Source organism: Gekko japonicus, unplaced genomic scaffold (genome assembly GCF_001447785.1).
Source record: "Gekko japonicus isolate JY-2015 unplaced genomic scaffold, Gekko_japonicus_V1.1 scaffold849, whole genome shotgun sequence".
Lineage (NCBI taxonomy): Eukaryota > Metazoa > Chordata > Lepidosauria > Squamata > Gekkonidae > Gekko > Gekko japonicus.
This window is the reverse complement of record NW_015163112.1, coordinates 545,698-563,595: the sequence shown is the minus strand read 5'-3', so window position 1 is coordinate 563,595 and position 17,898 is coordinate 545,698. Positions and strand designations below refer to the sequence as shown.

The 17,898-nt window shown below is 50.2% G+C and overlaps 2 protein-coding genes across 2 annotated transcripts in view; both read left to right on the top strand.

Annotated features, from left to right (window-relative positions):
• LOC107106642 (perforin-1-like) overlaps positions 1 to 10,203 on the top strand; it is a 16,365-nt gene extending 6,162 nt beyond the window's left edge. The window contains exon 3 of the mRNA XM_015406820.1: positions 10,150 to 10,203. Coding sequence (XP_015262306.1) covers positions 10,150 to 10,203 — 54 coding nt within the window. The remainder of the gene's footprint in view (positions 1 to 10,149) is intronic.
• LOC107106658 (perforin-1-like) lies at positions 2,890 to 12,871 on the top strand. The gene is made up of 3 exons (XM_015406837.1): positions 2,890 to 2,962; positions 10,150 to 10,760; positions 11,436 to 12,871. Exons 2-3 carry the CDS (start codon positions 10,210 to 10,212, stop codon positions 12,505 to 12,507), a joined length of 1,623 nt encoding a protein of 540 aa, XP_015262323.1. The 5' UTR covers positions 2,890 to 2,962; positions 10,150 to 10,209; the 3' UTR covers positions 12,508 to 12,871.
• The last annotated feature ends 5,027 nt before the right edge of the window (positions 12,872 to 17,898 follow it).

The following is a 17,898-nucleotide window of genomic DNA, read 5'->3' as shown; positions in this document are numbered from 1 at the left end:
ACCACGTCCTGCCTCCCCCCCCCCCCCCGCCGCCGCAGAAAGCCACTTCTGGCCTTCTGCCACCTGATTGGAACATTAGGTGCTTTAAAAGACCTGAGAAAGCATGATATTTGGGTCTGCAGGGAGCACTATTTTAGAAACAGCTGTTTTCATCTAAAGGATTCTTGAATGGGGAGCTCCCAGTATTTTTTTTAGTGACGCCCTTGGCAGCCATTTTGCGATTTCATGACAGCCACTTTCAGGGGCCATTTCCTGCAGGAGCGCAGTTCCGGCAGTAAAGAGCCCAGGGGGCGGGCACATGCGACAAGCCCCACCCCCTGCTCCCAGCAGCCCTCAGTCAGAGCAAGAAGCAGCCAGGTAAGTTGCAGAGCTCCCCCCGCCCCCCCAGTCCAAAACAGTCCAGTGGCACCTTTAAGACCAAGTTTTATTCAGGTACAAGCTCTCCCTACTCTGCCAGGACAGATCTGCACGTCCCCCCCCCCCATAGCTAGCAGTCCAAAACAGTCCAGTGGAGCCTGAGCGGTGGGTGGGGTGTTGCCTTCTGACACACTTCTGGTGATGTCAGGGGGTTTGTGGCATACGCAGATAAGTTATGCTCATGAGTTATGCTAATGAGCTCCTGCACCTCTTTTTCTATGAAGTGACCCCTGGCCACTTTCATGACAGCCATTTTGTGGCTGTGCTCATTATCCTTTCTCAACATTCCAAAACTGCCCACAGGCTTAACAAGCTTGGGGACGACTGGCCTAACATATTTGGCTTCTGGGGTTGCCATTAGTTGTGTGTGTGGGGGGGGGATGGAAGGTAGGGTTTCCAACTCGAGATTGGGAAACTACTGGAGATTTGTAGGTGGAGCCTGAGGAGGACAGGGACCTCAGTGGAGTACAGTGCCATTAGAGTCCACCCTCTAACACATCCATTTTCTCCAGGGGGACTGATCTCTGTAGTCTGGAGAGGAGCTGTAACTCCAGGGAATCCCCTGGTCCTACCTGGAGGCTGGCATCCCTATGGCTCCAGTGACTCCTGGGGAAAGAAGGGCAAAGAATTCAAACTGGGCACAGAAACCCATGTGCCCTGGTATCTCATCAGGCCTAATCCCTCATAGCCTTTTAAGAGTTCATCCCTGCATATTGTGTGTGTGTGTGTGTGTATCTTAAAAGCTGTGCGTGCCTCTTGAAGCGCTCTGTGCTCGTAGCCTCCACTACTTCCCGGGGCAGTGAATTCCATGAGTTAATTACTCTTTGGGTGAAGGAGATCTTCCTTTTATCTCTTCTAAGCCTAGTGCTCATTAATTTAATTGATTGCCCACGAGCCCCTGCATTGCGAGAAGTGGGTGGGGGGGAAGGGCTTCTTTCTCTACTTTCTCTATCCATTTGTACCCTGCCTTTCTCCTCAGTGGGAGCAGGGGTCATTTCGTAGAAAAAGAGGTGCAGGAGCTCATTAGCATAACTCATTAGAATGACTCATTTGCATATGCCACACCCCCTGACATCACCGGAAGTGTGTCAGAACTTCAGAAGGCAACACCCGCTGCTCCGGCTCCACTGGACTGTTTTGGATTGCTAGCTATTGGGGAGGGGGGGGAACGTGCAGATCTGTCCTCGCAGAGGAGGGAGAGCTTGTACCTGAATAAAACTTGGTCTTAAAGGTGCCACTGAACTGTTTTGGGCCGGGGGGGCGGGGGGTGGAGCTCTGCAACTTACCTGGCTGCTTCTTGCTCTGACTGAGGGCTGCTGGGAGCAGGGGGTGGGGCTTGTTGCACATGCCCACCCCCTGGTGTCTTTACTGCCGGAGCTCCGCTCCTGTGCGCTCCTGCAGGAAATGACCCCTGAGTGGGAGGGGACCCAAAGCAGCTTACATGGTTCGCCGCTCCTCCATTTTATGCTCACAACAACCCTAGGAGGTAGATTAGGCTGAGAGAATGTGACTAGCTGAAAGGTCACCCAGCTAGCTTCCAGGGCACATTCCTGAGGCAGATCTACACAACCGATGCTAATATTGTGGACAAACGAATGTAATGCACACTTTACAACAACCTTGAAAGGTAGGTCAGTATTACCATCCCCCATTGCAAATGAAACTAGGAAAGAGTGGTGAGCCTAAGGCCACCTGAATAGGGTTACCAGGTCTGGACCTGGAGACTTTGGGGGTGGATCCAGGAGAGGGTGCGGTTTGGCGATGGGCCTCAGCATCAATGTTCCCTCTAAGCTATGGAGCTCTGTGAGCAAAAATTCTACTTTGTGAGCTACTGGGGTTAAAGTTGTGAGTGGGTGATTTGGCTGCTGCATAAATTAGTTTGCTCTGGAGCCCTCCTTCCTGAGCCAAGACAAAAATGTGTGAGCCAGAGGCTAAAAACCTGTGAGCTAGCTCACACTAACTCAGCTTAGAGGGAACACTGTTCAGCATGGTGTGATGCCATATAGAGTCCACCCTTCAAAGCAGCCATTTTCTCCAGGGGAGCTGATCTCTGTCCGCTGGAGATCCACTGTAAAAGCGGGAGATCTCCAGGCCCCGCCTGGAGGCTGGCAACCCTACGCCTGAGGGATTCATGGTAATATCTGAACCAGGGGTTTCCTGCCTCCACAGTTTAGCCTCTTAACAGCCACGGTACCCTTCAAAGCCTTTATCAAAAGGCGGATCCATTTTCTCCACAGACACGTCGACTGTTTCCCAGGAAATAGGATCCTTTGAATATCAGCCCGTGACTAAAATTTGCTTGGATGGAGACCTCTGGACAAGTCTGGTCTCTGCTACGTTACTATCCGAGGCCTACTTAAAAACGGGGGGGGGGGGGAATTTATGTGAAAAACACACCCACCCTTTCTGTCTCTAGGGCCCTCCCTCTTCTGGCCTGTCACTGTGCCTCACTCTTGCATTTTCAGCCTCCTACGGAAAAAGGACTGTTCCTGGAGCTTGCCAACTTGGGAGGGAAATCCTGACTGCTGCCGGGGCTCTGCTTAAGGTAATGGAAGACACCTCCCCAAAGACCACAAAGACTCTGGGGCCTGGGTGACAGTAACAACTCTATTTCCAAAGCCTTGGTGTGGGCAGGAGGAAAACACGACACTCCAGATGCCAGCCAGATGCCTCTGGCGTGGGCAGGCACACCCTGGAGAATGCCAGGAAACCTCAGATTGGTTTGGGACTCGGCCCTCCTGTTTCCCCCATTCTTCAAAGAAATCTGTGGGGAAAGCTTTCTCTCCCCCCCCTTCCCCGCTTCCTAGATAATTGAAGCCATGTGTAAGGGAATTGGGGGCGACCCAGACAGACGGAGGGAGGCAGGTGGGCTGTGATAACGGCAGGATCCTTCTTGGCAAGCAGGTCTGTGAAGAATTACCCGGCTGTTGTTGGGAGAGGGGAAGAGTACAAATGTCAAGGCATTTGTGTCTCGGGAATGAGAAAGTGGGTCAGCCGGGGAGAGTCAGGCTGGTCGGAGACTCAGGAGGAGAAAGCGGAGATCTTAAAAAGAAAACAGAACAAGATACAGAGCAGAGTGATGTCGGGAAGACGGTACGCGATTCTGTTGCGGGGGCTCGTCACCGTGGCTCGGAAGGTTTTGACCCTCAGGGCGTGGGACGGGCTGCTCTTGCCAGGTCTTGGAGGCTAAGCAGTAGGGTTGCCAAGTTCCATGTGGGACCTGGAGATCTCCTGGAGCTACAAACAATCTCCACGCGACAAAACCCAGTCCCCCTGGAGGAAATGGCTGCTACGGAAGGTGGAGTCTACGGCAATATACCCCGCTGAGGTCCCTCCCCTCTTGAAACCCCGCCCACCCCAGGCTCCACCCCTAAAATCTCCAGGTATTTCCCAACCCAGAGCTGGCAACCCTACTAAGCAGGGTGGGGACCAGTGTTCCCTCTAAGCTGAGTTAGTGTGAGCTAGCTCACAGTTTTTCAGCCTCCGGCTCACAGATTTTAGTCTTCGCTCAGGAAGGATGACTCCAGAGCCAACTAATTTATGCAGTAACCAAATCGCTTGCTCACAAATTTCATGCCAGTAGCTCACAGAGTAGAATTTTTGCTCACAAGATTCCACAGACTCCTTGGCCCAAGGCAGACTCTGCAGAGGAAGGCAGCGGCAAACCGCCTCTGCTTCTCATTTGCCTTGAAAGCCTCTTGCTGGGGTCACCGATAAATTGTGACTTGACGGGATATTTGGTTCATGTTGGGATTGGGATGTTTGGCTAACATAGCAGCGTTTGCCCCATCACAGAAGCAGGATACTGAGTGCAGTAAATAAACCTCCCAAGATGTATATTGCAAAGGCGGCAAACTTACATTTATTCAAGTAGATCCACTTCACATTCAGGTTGCAGTCCAGAGCAGAGGAAGAAGCCTTATCGAAAGAGGACTTCCCCTATCACAAATGGACAGCTTGTCCGGCATCATGTGTGTGGGAGTACGAGGGCATTGCTTCTACAGGAGAGACCTGCAGAGACGTGTGTCTCCGTGGAAGTCCATGTGCATAGAGAGGAACAGAGAGAGGAGAAAGGGCGAAGAGGGGAGAGGTCAGAGGCAATGTTCCCTCTAAGCTGTGGAGTCTTGTGAGCAAAAATCCTACTTTGTGAGCTACTGACATTAAAGTTGTGAGCGAGCGATTTGGCTGCTGCATCGATTAGCTTGCTCTGGAGCCATCCCTCCTGAGCGAAGACAAAAATATGTGAGCCATTGTATAACTTGTAAAATTTTAGAACTGAATCTTGGATTAAGACCAGAAATTTATTTGTTAAATGTGTTACCAGATGGATATAACTGTAAAGATGCATATTTAATGACGTATATCATAACGGCTGCTAGAATGTTGGTGGCAACAAACTGGAAGTTAGAAAAATTGCCCTCTAAAATAGACCTAACCTTAAAATTACTAGAACTGGCGCAAATGGATGATCTGAACTTAATACTACAGGGGAGGGATAATATGGTACAGACCAATAGATGGAAAAGGGTTTATAACTGGATAAAAAGTACGGAGGAATGAAAGACTCTAGAAATATATGCAATCTGTGATGATGTAAAGTTCAATGAAATGTAAAATAAAATATATGACAAAAAAATAAAAAATATGTGAGCCAGAGGCTAAAAAACTGTGATCTAGCTCACACTAACTCAGCTTAGAGGGAACAGTGGTCAGAGGGCAGCTCCCAGGTTAAGACAAAGAGAGGCATCCCATTCAAGGATATTAACACCTATACACAATGTCCAGGCATGCTGCGTTGCTCACTCAGTCACAGAGTACAGTTGGGAAGCCTGAGGCTCAGAGCGTGCGAGATTAGATCTCCGGCTCAAGTGATTTTCGTTCCCGGTGTTGAAACACTTCAGTCCCTGTGTTGAAACCGTTAATTCCCCAACTGTCGGGTCCTGACTCCCTGTAGAACTGCCTTTTGGAAGCACCAGTTTATTGTGCCTGCACGGACAGCAAGGGCTTCATGTCTTCTTCGGCCTCTTTTCCCAAGCGTGCCCAGAGAAGTTGCAGCAGGTGAGACAAAGGAATTCAGCAGTGGAGAGGATTCCTCCGTGGCTCTAACCTGTGCCTCGTTCTGCACTATAGTACGCCTCCGGGAGATCAGCTTGTGTTTCCTGTCCTCCCACCACCCACCACCCCGCTCTCTTGCTCTGCCCACGATCTTGACCTTGAAACCAGTGAGGTCATATGTCTGGCTCCCTCCGTTCTTATCATGTGCCTCTGATGCTGCATCGTTTCATGTCACATGCTTGTAGCTCATGGGGTCCCATGCTCAGCGGGTTCCTGGTCGATAAAGGTTGTTCCCAGGCCCGTAGCTAACGTGGGGCCTGGCCTCCCTAGCATTTCTTCTGGGCCCCCTCTCTCCCAGGCCAGTCCCAAATTGAATTAATGTGATTAACTTTTATTTAATTAGCTGAGACCACCCCAGGCCCCCCACCCAATAATCCCTAGCTACGGGGCTGGTTGTTCCCCTAATGAATTTGTAACAGAGGGGCGTTCCAACCAGAGGTGTCCTAGGTTCACTGGTCCATGAGCTCCCCTTAGACAGTGCAAGGGCTGTAGGTGGTTTGAAATAGCTGGCAGGTAGGGAAGATGGCTCAGCTAGGCTGCAGGGGAGGAGGAAGAGGGCATTTAACTCCTCAACTGGAAGGTGTTGTTTGGGAGACTTGCATTTCTGCCCCAGAAAGCAGGGAATGTAGTTAATCCAGATCTGGACCAACTGCATCCCATTTATGAATCTCAGATGACTCACTTTGAATCCAAACTGACTTAAGCCAGATTGGGGGATCCTTTTCTGATGTTGGAGCTGCGGTGGCTCAAGTGGTTAAGATGCTGAACTGCAGGCTGTGGAAGGTCAGTAGTTCAGCAGCTCGAGACCTGGTTGCTGCATGACGGAGTGAGCTCCCGTCTCTAGTTCCAGCTCCTGCCAACCTAGCAGTTCGAAAGCAAGAAATTGCAAGTAGATAAATAGGTACCACTTCGGTGGGAAGGTAACAGCGTTCCGTGCGCCTTGGTGTTTAGTCATGCCGGCCACATGACCACAGAAACGTCTTCAGACAGCGCTGGCTCCTCGGCTTTGAAACGGAGATGAGCCCCACAACCCTAGAGTCAAACTCGACTGGCTTTCGAGCAAGGGAACCTTTACTTTACTTTACTTTCTGATGTTACTGCGATGTTTCTGGTCACACTGTGCTTTCAGCTTCCGTTTCTCCACGCTGTCTTTAAGTCCCCTATTCCAGGGGGCAGCATGGGAGAGGGGGAGGGACAGGGGGAGGAGATACATGCCTGACAGGCGAGCTGTCCAACTGCGATACTTGGCCCATGTGTGAGCAGCACACCGTTGTCCCTGATGGGCCTTTCTGCGGACAGCGTTTCCCCCATCCCTATGGCAGGAAAGGCTGTGGGGTTGTAGGAGGGGGCAGGCAGAGAGCCGGAGAGTGGTTGTCTTGTGCTCGGTTCTCTCCACACACACCCACTCACAAGAGGCAGCCTTCCTTCTCTGCGGGGGGGGGGGGAGTAAAAATATTTTTTTAAAAAAGGAACACATAAACATCGAGGGTCAGACAAGAAACAAAAAACCGTTGATAAAGAATCAGATCTCGCTACAGGGGAGATCTGAGAATTCTCTATTAATTTAAAAGCAGTGTGGGGGAGGGGGTTGCTCAATTATGTATGGATTAGTCACATAAAGTGAGTGGGGGTGTATTCTCTCTCTCTCTCTCTCTCTCTCTCTCTCTCTCTCTCAAAAATAAAGTGTGAGGACAAAGGAAATTAAAGCCTGAAGTTCCCCTTCCCTCATCTTTTGCGCACAACAACAGGCACTGTTAAGTTTTCTCCAAGCAAGCTCACCAGATCCTCCATAGGTCTTGGGGAGTAAATTAAGTCAGACATGGGGTGGGGGGGGGGGGGGAACACATGCTGAAATTAACGACTGTAACACAGGATTCCTGTGTGCAGGCGGGTTTGCTGCTGCCTCTGAACCTTTTTGTTTGAAAACAGGCCCTCTGACCTCTACCCACATGGGGGTCGGACTCGGCAGTGGGAAAGGACAGATTGAGAGCTTGTTGGCATGTCTTTCGGTGCCCACCCCGTAAGGGAGAATTTCAGTACCCTGAGAAATAGGGGCTCCTGTCTGCAAGTTGGCAGGGATGATCCCTTTGAGAGAAGCTTACAATTTCAGATAATTTCCTCCTAATTGCATGGGGTAAAAAGACACTACACACACACACACACACACACAAATGTGTTGTGCTTTGCATTTCCTCTAGAATCGAGTGGCCTTCTCTTGGGCAGAAATCTGTCAAAGTGAATCCTTTGGGTGAAAGGGTCACACACACCCCAGAGATTTTTTATCTGACTTGGGCTTGTGTGTGTAAAGCTGAAGGTGGAAAGTGTGTCCCATTGAGATCAGCATAAATACCCACTCAACTGTTTAATGAACACTCATTTACTGCAAGAGAAAAGAATCCAAACAGAACTGTTGACACCAAAAGCCAAATCTGAACCCAGGTGAAACATTTGTACATCCCTATTCCAAATTCTGGTCCAAAATAGAAACAGCCTGGTGACTGTGATTCAGTCGTGTGGGAAAGCCATTCTGCACATGCTCCAAAGCACTCTGATCCACTCAAATTAGCTGCATGTGTTTCAGAACGAAAGCCTTGCAAACGTAACCCTGGGCTGGGAAGGTGGCCTAGTGCCAAACTGAAGCTGTAAAAAAATGCCAGGGGACAGTAAAGATGGTGGGCCTGCTCTCACAAACAGCAAATGAGCTGGTAGGATGCTGCTTTGCCCTTGGCTGGGCCGCTGCCTGTCTAGGTTGTCCCTGAATGTCTAAGTGAAAGGGAAGAGGCTATCCGGCACAGAGAGATCTTCCCCAGAACCTGCTCCCGGAGACAGCCAGAGATGCCAGTGACTGAACCTGGGACCATGATGACTGTCCCTCCCACTCAACTGTCCCTGCACATAGAAAACTAGGATGTCAAGGAGCAGGCAAGGCAATGGACAACTGATTTTCAGGGTGCAGGGGCATGCATATATGAGCCATCCCGCCGCCACCTACAGACTGAAGGAGTGCAGCCCAAGGGAAATGGTAAGAATTAGGCCAGTGTTAGGAAATCCTGGAGAGACAGGAGGTGGTTGGGGTGGTTCTGGACTTCTGGAACAGGGCACAGCACGGAAACAGTTAATGCTCTGAATGGGGTTTTATGTCAGCTTCATACCGTAGCTTAAGTGGGCAGGGAGGGGCTCTTAAAACAACAGTAATTTATTGTCCATGTTCAGTCCAACGTTCTGTGCAGACAAAGACACCAAGCTGCCAATCAATATCTGCCTTCTGCTGGTGTTTACCCTTGCTCCAGTCGCATTTTGGAACACTGCAGCAGCTCTGCCCTGCAGATGGATGCATTTCCACCGCTAGCGTAGCCTGGAATCCAGCATCTCATCCCCCACCTCACCTCCTTCCCTGGAAGACAGGTACAACTTGCCTCTGTTTCAATTAAAGGCTGATTTTTGAAAAACAAATGGCGTGTGGGTCTGCTTCTTCCCAACACCCTCGGCTATGAAAATCCTGCACATTAATTTGAAATGCATGGATGTAGGCTGAGCTTTCCCCCCGTATTTATAGCAGGCATTTCCACAGTTGATCCATGGCTATGAAAATCGTTCTGGGACTCAGCTGAGATCACGCTCTATGAATTAAAGAATCGCTTCTTTGAATGAACAAGTAATGTTGATCTGGGGGAATAAATGCCAACCCAAATGGAACTTGACAGATGCCCACAAAACAAAAATCAAACTCTCTACAGAATCCTGGGGGGGGGGTTGCATCTCGTCAGGTGGTATTTCAGATGTCGCAGGGAGGTGGGACAAGGGAGGCGGCATAACTGCAGGGCAGAGTACGTGCTTTGCATGCAATGAGGTCCTGGATTCAGGTTCCAGCATCTCTATTTGAGCCAGTGACAGCGTTGCACTAGGACCCAGGAAGCTTGGGTTCAAACCCCCACCCTGGCACTGCATATAGATCCTGGAGTGAAGTGACAGCTCATATTAAGTCCTGGATAAACCTGGTTGGCTCAAGTGGTTAAGACGCTAAACTGCCGGCTGTGGAAGGTCGGTAGTTCAGCAGTTCGAGACCCGGGTGTGCCTCATGACGGAGTGAGCTCCCGTCTCTAGTTCCAGCTCCTGCCAACCTAGCAGTTCGAAAGCAAGAAATTGCAAGTAGATAAATAGGTACCACTTTGGTGGGAAGGTAACAGCGTTCCTTGCGCCTTGGCGTTTAGTCATGCCGGCCACATGACCACAGAAACATCTTCGGACAGCGCTGGCTCTTCGGCTTTGAAACGGAGATGAGCACCGCAACCCTAGAATCGGATTCGACTGGCTTTCGAGCAAGGGAACCTTTACCTTTTAAACCTGGTTGGACCACGGTCCATCTAGTGATAGGAGTGTGGATGAACGAGGGCTGTGGCTCCATGGTGGCATCTCTGCTTGGCATGCCAAAGACACCACTTGAATCTCTAGCTCAGTGGATCAGGTAACAGGTGATGTGAAAGACCTTCACCCGAGAGCTGGAGGAGATAAGAACTGAGCTTGATACACGAATGGTGATTCAGCATAAGGTACCTTCATACGTTCCTGTGTTCAATCCTCGACTCTTGATTATGTGGCCCCTGTTTCTCTTCCTAGGGCGATTCCAGCACAGCAGCGAAGAAGCTCCCCAGGTTGAGGGACCCCATCTGATCCATAATGCCCAGACTGCCCCTCTTCCTAGCTGCCTGCCTGCCTTTCCTCTCCCTCCTCCCACGAAGAGCCTCCGCCCACTGTCAACTGTTCCCCAAGTCTACCTGTGAGCAGCACTCTGCCTTTGTGCCAGGACATAACTTGGCCGGGGAGGGGATCGATATCACCACGCTGCAAAGGAAGGGGGCCTATTTGGTGGACACCAGCCAATGGCTGGACCCAAACGGGACGTGCGTTCTCTGCCGGAACCCCCTGATGGACGGGCAGCTGCAGCGACTTCCTCTGGCCGGTGCGGACTGGCGGGTCCATGTCGCGTGCCACCGCCAAGTGAGCAGTTCCGTGGAGCACTCGGATGTGGACGTGGCAAAAGCGCTGGCCGGGGAGGTGAAGAACAACTGGAAAATGGAGCTGAATTTGCCCAAGGAGGTGGAGTCCATCGCCAAGGGCCAGGTGGTTTTAGTTGGGGCTCGCTCTCAGATGGTCGTTTATGCACACGAGAAAGCCCAGCAGGACAGGTACAGCTTCGTGAGGCATGAAGTCTCCTGTCAATATTACCGGTAAGTTTGGTTTTATGGCAGCCCGGCAGATGCATGATGGGAAATGGGGTTAACAATAAGTGACGGCTCTTTTTTATAGAAAAAGCCCAGCAGGAACTCATTAGTATAATAGGCCATACCCAACAGCAGCATTCACATATTAGGCCACACCCCCATGTTACCAGAAGTGTGGTAATCCAGCCACACCCACCTTTTGCTTCTTATTCGTTTTACCTTGTTTGTTGACAAAACCCAGGGCTTTTTTTTTTTAGCAGGAACTCCTTTGCATGTTAGGCCACACACCCCTTATTGTAGCCAATCCTAATGAGTTTCTGCTGTTGGGTGTGGCTTATTATGCTAATGAGTTCCTGCTGGGCGTGGCCAACTTGGGAGCCAGCCAGGACTCCGTTCCTGTGCGTTCCTGCCCAAAAATAGCCCTGGGAGTGCTGGATGTGGTTATGGGTTTTGGGCTCACCTCTGTCTTAAATTTAGGCAAGTTCAACTTCTGGGTGCGGGTATTAAAAAGAAGAATGTGCAAGACCCATCATTCCTGCATAGATGGTCTCCTGGAATTCCCTGCTGTGTTGTTGATTTTACTCTGATTCAGCCTTTATTCTCTGGCACAAGGCGTTGAAGGAATGCAGACCCTCTGGTTGGTCTCTAATCTTCTGCCTTTCCTGTCTTTTCCTTGAGCAGGCTCAGACTCCTCCCAAGGCCCACCCTGCTGTCCCCCCACTTCTCCCAGGCTGTACGGAACCTGCCCAGCAAACACGACCCCGAGGAGTACCAGCATTTCATCGACACCTACGGCACCCACTACATCAGCCAAGCACAGCTCGGGGGGCGCGTGCGCAACCTGCTGGCCGTGCGGACTTGCGGGGCGACCTTGGCGGGTTTGACGGCGTCCGACATCAAGGACTGCCTGACCTTGGAAGCCTCTCTAGGCCCCGACTGGATGTCCCATTCGCTGAGCATCAAATGCCACGAGCTTCAGAGGAACCAAGCCAAAGGGATGTTCTGGGAGGCCTACGGCCAGCGGCGCACTGAGGTGGTGGGAGGGAACGGCCAGGTGGAGCTGCTGTTTGCGGAACCGGGGGAAATCCTGCAGTTCTCAGAATGGATCGAGAACCTCAAAACGAGTCCTGGGGTAGTTTCATACTCCCTCCTGCCAGTCCATACCTTGGTGGATCGAGGAGACCCCAGGAGGGAAATGCTGAGGGCAGCCGTGAGGGACTACATAGCCCAGAGGGCCCTCTGGAGGAACTGCACACAACAGTGCCCCGGCCGGAGCTACGCTAGCTCAAGGGACCCTTGCGTGTGCATGTGTGAGCCCGACGCCATCACCGACACCGGGTGCTGTGCCCGGGAGCGGGGTCTCGCCCGCTTACGCGTCCACATCCAGAATGGATCTGGCCTGTGGGCCGACCACTTCTCTGCCACGGACGCCTACGTCAAAGTCCTCTTCCAAGGACGGGAAATGCGGACGGGCTTCATCAAGAACAACAACCAGCCTTGGTGGTCGGAAACCCTGGACTTTGGGCCCATCAAACTGACGGGCCTCAACTACATTGAAGTGCAGGTCTGGGACAAGGATCTCTGGCACGACGACCTCCTGGCAACCTGCTACGAGGGTCTGGTGACCGGGGGGGAAGTCTGGAAAAAATGTTATCCGGCTCGTGGACTTGTAGAGTATTATTATGTGTTAGAGTGTGGACCTTCTCTGGGTGGCAACAGCTGCCATGACTATGTCCCCCAGAAGCAACATTGACTACCCACTGCTACCCAATAGCTCAGTGCCCCCCCTCCAAGCAAGACTAAAAAAAGCACTTTCTTATACTTAATGAGACTACTTCAATATTCTGCATAAGAGCTATATAGAAAGAGCGCAGTCCCTGGATTAGGCTTAATTGGGCAGAACCTTAATGAAACGGTTGTTCAAGGCTCCAGGGAGACCCTGCCACTGTGGCACAGCCAAAAGGATGGTATCGTCTCTATATTACAACTTCAAACTAGTTTTACACTGCCGTGATTCCCACTCATGAATCTCTGAGACCTAGAGTTTCCTAATCTCCGAGACCTAGAGCTTCCTAGAGCCAGTTTGGTGTAGTGGTTAGGAGCGTGGACTCTAATCTGGGAGAACCGGGTTTGATTCCCCACTTTGCCACATGCAGCTGCTGGTGTGACCTTGGGTCAGTCACAACTTCTCTCACGGTTCTCTCAGAGCTCTCTCAGCCCCACCTACCTCACAGGGTGGCTGTTGTGGGAAGAGGAAGGGAAGGAGACTGTAAACTGCTCTGGGACACCAAGTGAAGGGCGGGGTATAAAGCCCATCTCTTCTTCTTATAACAACAAAGTCCCTCACAAAACCGTTCCCCAGAGATCTTATGCAGGACACATTGGCATGCCTTTATTATATTTCCACGTGTGTGTGAAACACACGCAGCTACTTCCAAGCATTGGTTTGGGTCCAGCACAAAATTGCCACTGGCGCTAGATCTCTTGTTCAAGCAGAAACTCAAGAAAAAGACCCCAGTTGCTTGCACTCAATCGAAATTGTCGCAGCACCAGTTGGCCTGACTCCCTCTCCAGGACCATGGGGAATGGTAGTTTGGGGAGAAAGTCAGTGCCCAGTATTATGAGGACTCTCCAGCACCTCTGCCAAGTTATGATCAAGTTTAAAGCTGTTAAGTGTCGCAGCAGGTGAGAGAGTTTCAGGTGGGCAGCCATGCTGGTCTGCAATAGAAGAGCAAGATATATTTTTTTTAAACACCCGGAGGGATATTTTTAATTTTGCAATAGACTACAACCACAAAGAAAATATTAGGGAGGGAACTACAACTAGGGATAAAGGAAAGATAACCACACTATGCTAAAACCCCAAAAGGAGGAGATCTTATCCCTGTTAGTGTGTTAGTACCCAAAGTGTTAATATCACAATATACTTGTAGAGTTCTTATTTATCACCGCTTCAAATGTGTTAATATGTTAGTTGTTATGAGAGAACTTTCTGATCATGTTCTCGTTCTTTGCTTTAAAAGGCCATTTTCTGAGTCCTTCTGCCTTCACTTCGGCTTTCTGTCTCTAAAATCGTATACAGCTCTGGCGGGACCGGCACCCGTTTCTGCAGCAGAGTCCTCTTCCGTTCCAGAGGTAGCAGAGTCACTAGATTCCGTTTCTTCCACCTTAGACTCTTCCTCTGTCCCCAGCTGAGCAAGATTTGTGTCCAGTATCACCTTAGAGACCAATAAGATTCCCAGAGCATAAGCTTCTGGGAGTCAAAACTCTTTTTGTCAGATTCCTCAGTAGCTGAGCTAGATATCCGTGGTTCTTTTCTCTGCCACAAAGCCACAAGGTACCCTTCGAGGTTGCTGAGACAATGCCAGTGCTCTAAAGTAATATATAAATGCTAAATTTTAGACAGATGTGTTTTTTTTTGTATTTTTGCTTTGTGTGTGTGTGTGTGTGTCCATGTGCCTGGAAGTCATGGTGACCTCAGGCAACTCCTATGGGGCATGGAGAACATTCAGAGAAATGGCTTGACAGCCTGCTTCTGGCCTCCTGGCCCTGGTATTACCTGGAGGTCTCCCATCCAAATACTTGCCTGTTTAGCTTCCGAGATTGGGCTTGCCTGGGCTATCCGGGTCAGGGCGCTAGACAGACGTTTCCGAACAGACAGAACCTCAGCTCATGCTGCACAGGGCTCCCGGAACTTATATAGGGCATACCAGCTTGTGAGTTAAGCGGGTGTTAAGTCTTTATAGATCAGTTGTAGACAATCAAGGTATTCCAAAATCTTCCGAACTCTTAGGAAGTTGGGGTCCAGCTCTACAGTCCATTCCCAACAGACTTTTGGTGATGTCCATGGCATCACGGGAAAGACACCAGTTCACTGCTGGGGCTCACCCTGTTACTTTACCAGCAATGTCTGTATGCCTCAACAACAATTTGTATGCAATTTACTCAGTACAACGAAATGCTCAATGCTTTGTACCGTACTTGCTTATAAAACCATGCGGTGATCACAGCACATAACAAGAGTCAGTGTTATTCACAAGAGGGTCAAATGTACCTTGACTCCAGTTTTCAGGTGTTGGTACGAGCCTTGACATGGTGATGGGTATAAAATCTCTGTGATCATGTACTGGTAGAATAAACAAGGAGTGATAAACACACTGACTTACGCTCCAAGCAAGGATACCCCCGGACAAGCAAGGCTTCCTGAGGTGTGGTTTAGAACATTCCTGCCTTCTTATTGCTCTACATATCTACCTATAAAGGTAGGGGAACAGAAGAACAGATCACCTAGAAAGGTGGGTAGCACTTAAAAGCATGACTCACACTATCAACGAGGTGATAAAGACCTGGGTGATAAGCTTTGTAAGTTCCCCTCCACTAACAGATGGGACTGCTTTAAATCCCTGCAGACAAAAGGAGATTTGCCGTTAACCTTTTGACATATCCCAATGCCCAACTGGTTTCAGTATTTATCACTGGATAATCATGATTGCAGGATGAGGCCTAAAGGGGGCTGGTGGTGGGACTTTTACACAGCCCTATCTAGATCTAGACGGGGACGGCAAAGGATGAGATGGTTAGACAGTGTCATAGAACATGAAGTTGAGCAAACTTCAGAGGACGGCGGAAGACCGGAAGGCCTGGCGTGATCTGGTCCATGGGGTCGCGAAGAGTCGGACTCAACTGTGCGACTGAACAACAACAACAACAAATCTAGATCCCCACATCACTGTTACAAGACACCTTTTCACAAACTGCTATTGACTAAGGTTATGGCTGGGATACAAGGTTATACTTAAAAACGTGTATAAGTTAAGCATGATTAATAAGGTTGTCCTGAAGTTTAGGGCGTTACGTTCAACTGGGAAAATGTTGAGCGCCTCATTGCACCTTCTTTGAAGTCACTACAGCCAAATCTCGCCCACAGCTATCATAATGCAGACCATGAAGTCCACATCACAGTTCAGTCCCCCCACATCTTTCCCGTTAAGAGCGACCGAGGCAGGAAGTGGGGTGAAGATACAGAAGCAACATGCGTCAGAAGACCTGCGAGTGGAAGAAACACCCTGTTCCAGAAACCCAGCATAGGTGGTGGGGAGGTGACAAGAGAAACCACGCGTTTCTTTTCATCAGTAACCTCTGCTTTCATAAAACTTCACAGGGAAACAGCTACACATTTTCTCAGGATGGGAAAGCTTCACACCCTCCCATTTCCACGTGTTGCATCTCTGTGCACGGGACGGGGCATTTTCCCCAGCCCGACTGGATGGGTGTGTAGTTCCCCCTCTGTCTCTCTGTGTGGGGGGGGCATGTGGGGTTTATTTTTCAGGGAAACCCCCACCCCAACTTTGGGTGTTCAGATGAACAGCGGTCTCCAGAGGAACCACTCCACTAGTCTCCAAGTCCAGTCCCCGCCATTTTGTTTTTTTTGCAGCCCAGTCTTGAATGCTTGCAAGAGCAGAGCTGAGAAGTTGGTAGGGAATCCACCCCACCCCCCCGTAGATTCCTGTGGAAGCTTTTAGTGAAATAGAAAAAGGAAGAGGGAAGCTTCAATGGGCATTTCCACACAGACAAATTTGCTCTGGGTTCAATGCTGTTGGGAAGCAGGGCCGGCTTCAATGGGGGGGGGGGCTTCCCTTCTGTGTCACCCCCACAGAGGCGGGGCTGAATCCTGCTGTCTGCAGGCCACTGCCAGGCAGGCTGCTCTGGCTGGCCCTCTTGGGGGTGGTGGTGCCGAGGCCACCTCTTAATCTTTTTAAATGACTATCCGTGAGCTGCCTCGAGCCAAGAGGCAGGGCAGGGTAGAAATACTTGGGGGAATCTCTCCTCAGTTCCCCCTTTGAGGCTGTGTCACGCCAGATCTGTGAGGAATAAATCTGCGCTCCTGTCTGGGGTGACAGAGGGGAGCAAGACTGGTTGGGAGAAAAAGATGGGGTTGGGAGAAAAAGATAACCCAGCAGTGACTGAGTTCACACTGCCTGGGTATGAGCTCCGCCATCAGCCCCGGACTGGAGGCCGGGGAGGGGGAAGGGGATTGGTTATCATTCTCCATGAATTTTCCTATTTGCTGGAGAGCCACCAGGAGGGAGAGTTAAGCGTTTGGGACTTGGATTCGGGAGATCCAGGTTCAAATCCCCACAATGCTGTGGAAGTTTGCTGCAAAGGAGGAGGAGGAGACTCGAAGTCTCAGAGCGTCTTATATCTTTCCCCTTCCCCTCCCCCCAACAGACACCCTGTGAGGGAGGTGGGGCTGAGAGAGCTCTTTCAAGAACAGCTGTGACAGAACTACGGCTTACCCAAGGTCATCCAGCAGCTGCAAGTGGAGGAGTGGGGAATCAAACCTGGTTCTTCCAGATTAGAGTCCATGAACTTAACCACCACACCAAACTGGCTCTCAAAAAATGTAGCATTGACAAAAGGGCACCTAAAATGATTATGAAGAAAGATGAAAGAGGTTAGGGCTCCTTAAGATTGGAGAAATGACAACGGAGGGGTGGCATTATAGAGATTTACAAAATTATTCATGGGACAGAACGCACATGACGCAAGTCCCACTCTGTTCTGCTGCTATTTCCCCCAGCCTTGCCTTTTGTAAAATCTTCGCAGGCTTAAGCACTACAAACCTGTGGGTCAATGCTAACCTTCTCAGGCTGCTTAGATCCTGTATCCCATACTAAGTTCTCCAACTCGGTGTAAGTGCGGAACACAGAAAAGGGGGGGGGGAACCCAGCAGTGACTCCAAGTGACAACTGGAAAGAAAACACGCCTTTGCAAAAGGCATCATGCACAAAGTCTCACTTTTGAAAGACATTTAAAACTGCTTTCAAAACACAATGGGTTGAAGAGCATGTTAATGACCAACTTTAGGTGAACAATACACACACAAAATCAGACCCAGCCATTTTATTCCACCCTGAACATAGGCTCCAGTTCTCAATAGCATTAAGGCAGACTTTCCCTAGGGAACTGATTAAGGGGCTGCTGCTTTTCCTAGAGACTCTGTGATATTTGTGTTTTGACACACTGCCCAGGCTGGGAAGAGGGCTCATTGGACTCTTTGTCATTCTGTCTGACTTTTCCTGTCATAAGGCTTCTTCACAGTAGTCCTAGAACATATCCTTGGATTCAGTCTCCTCTCCCAACC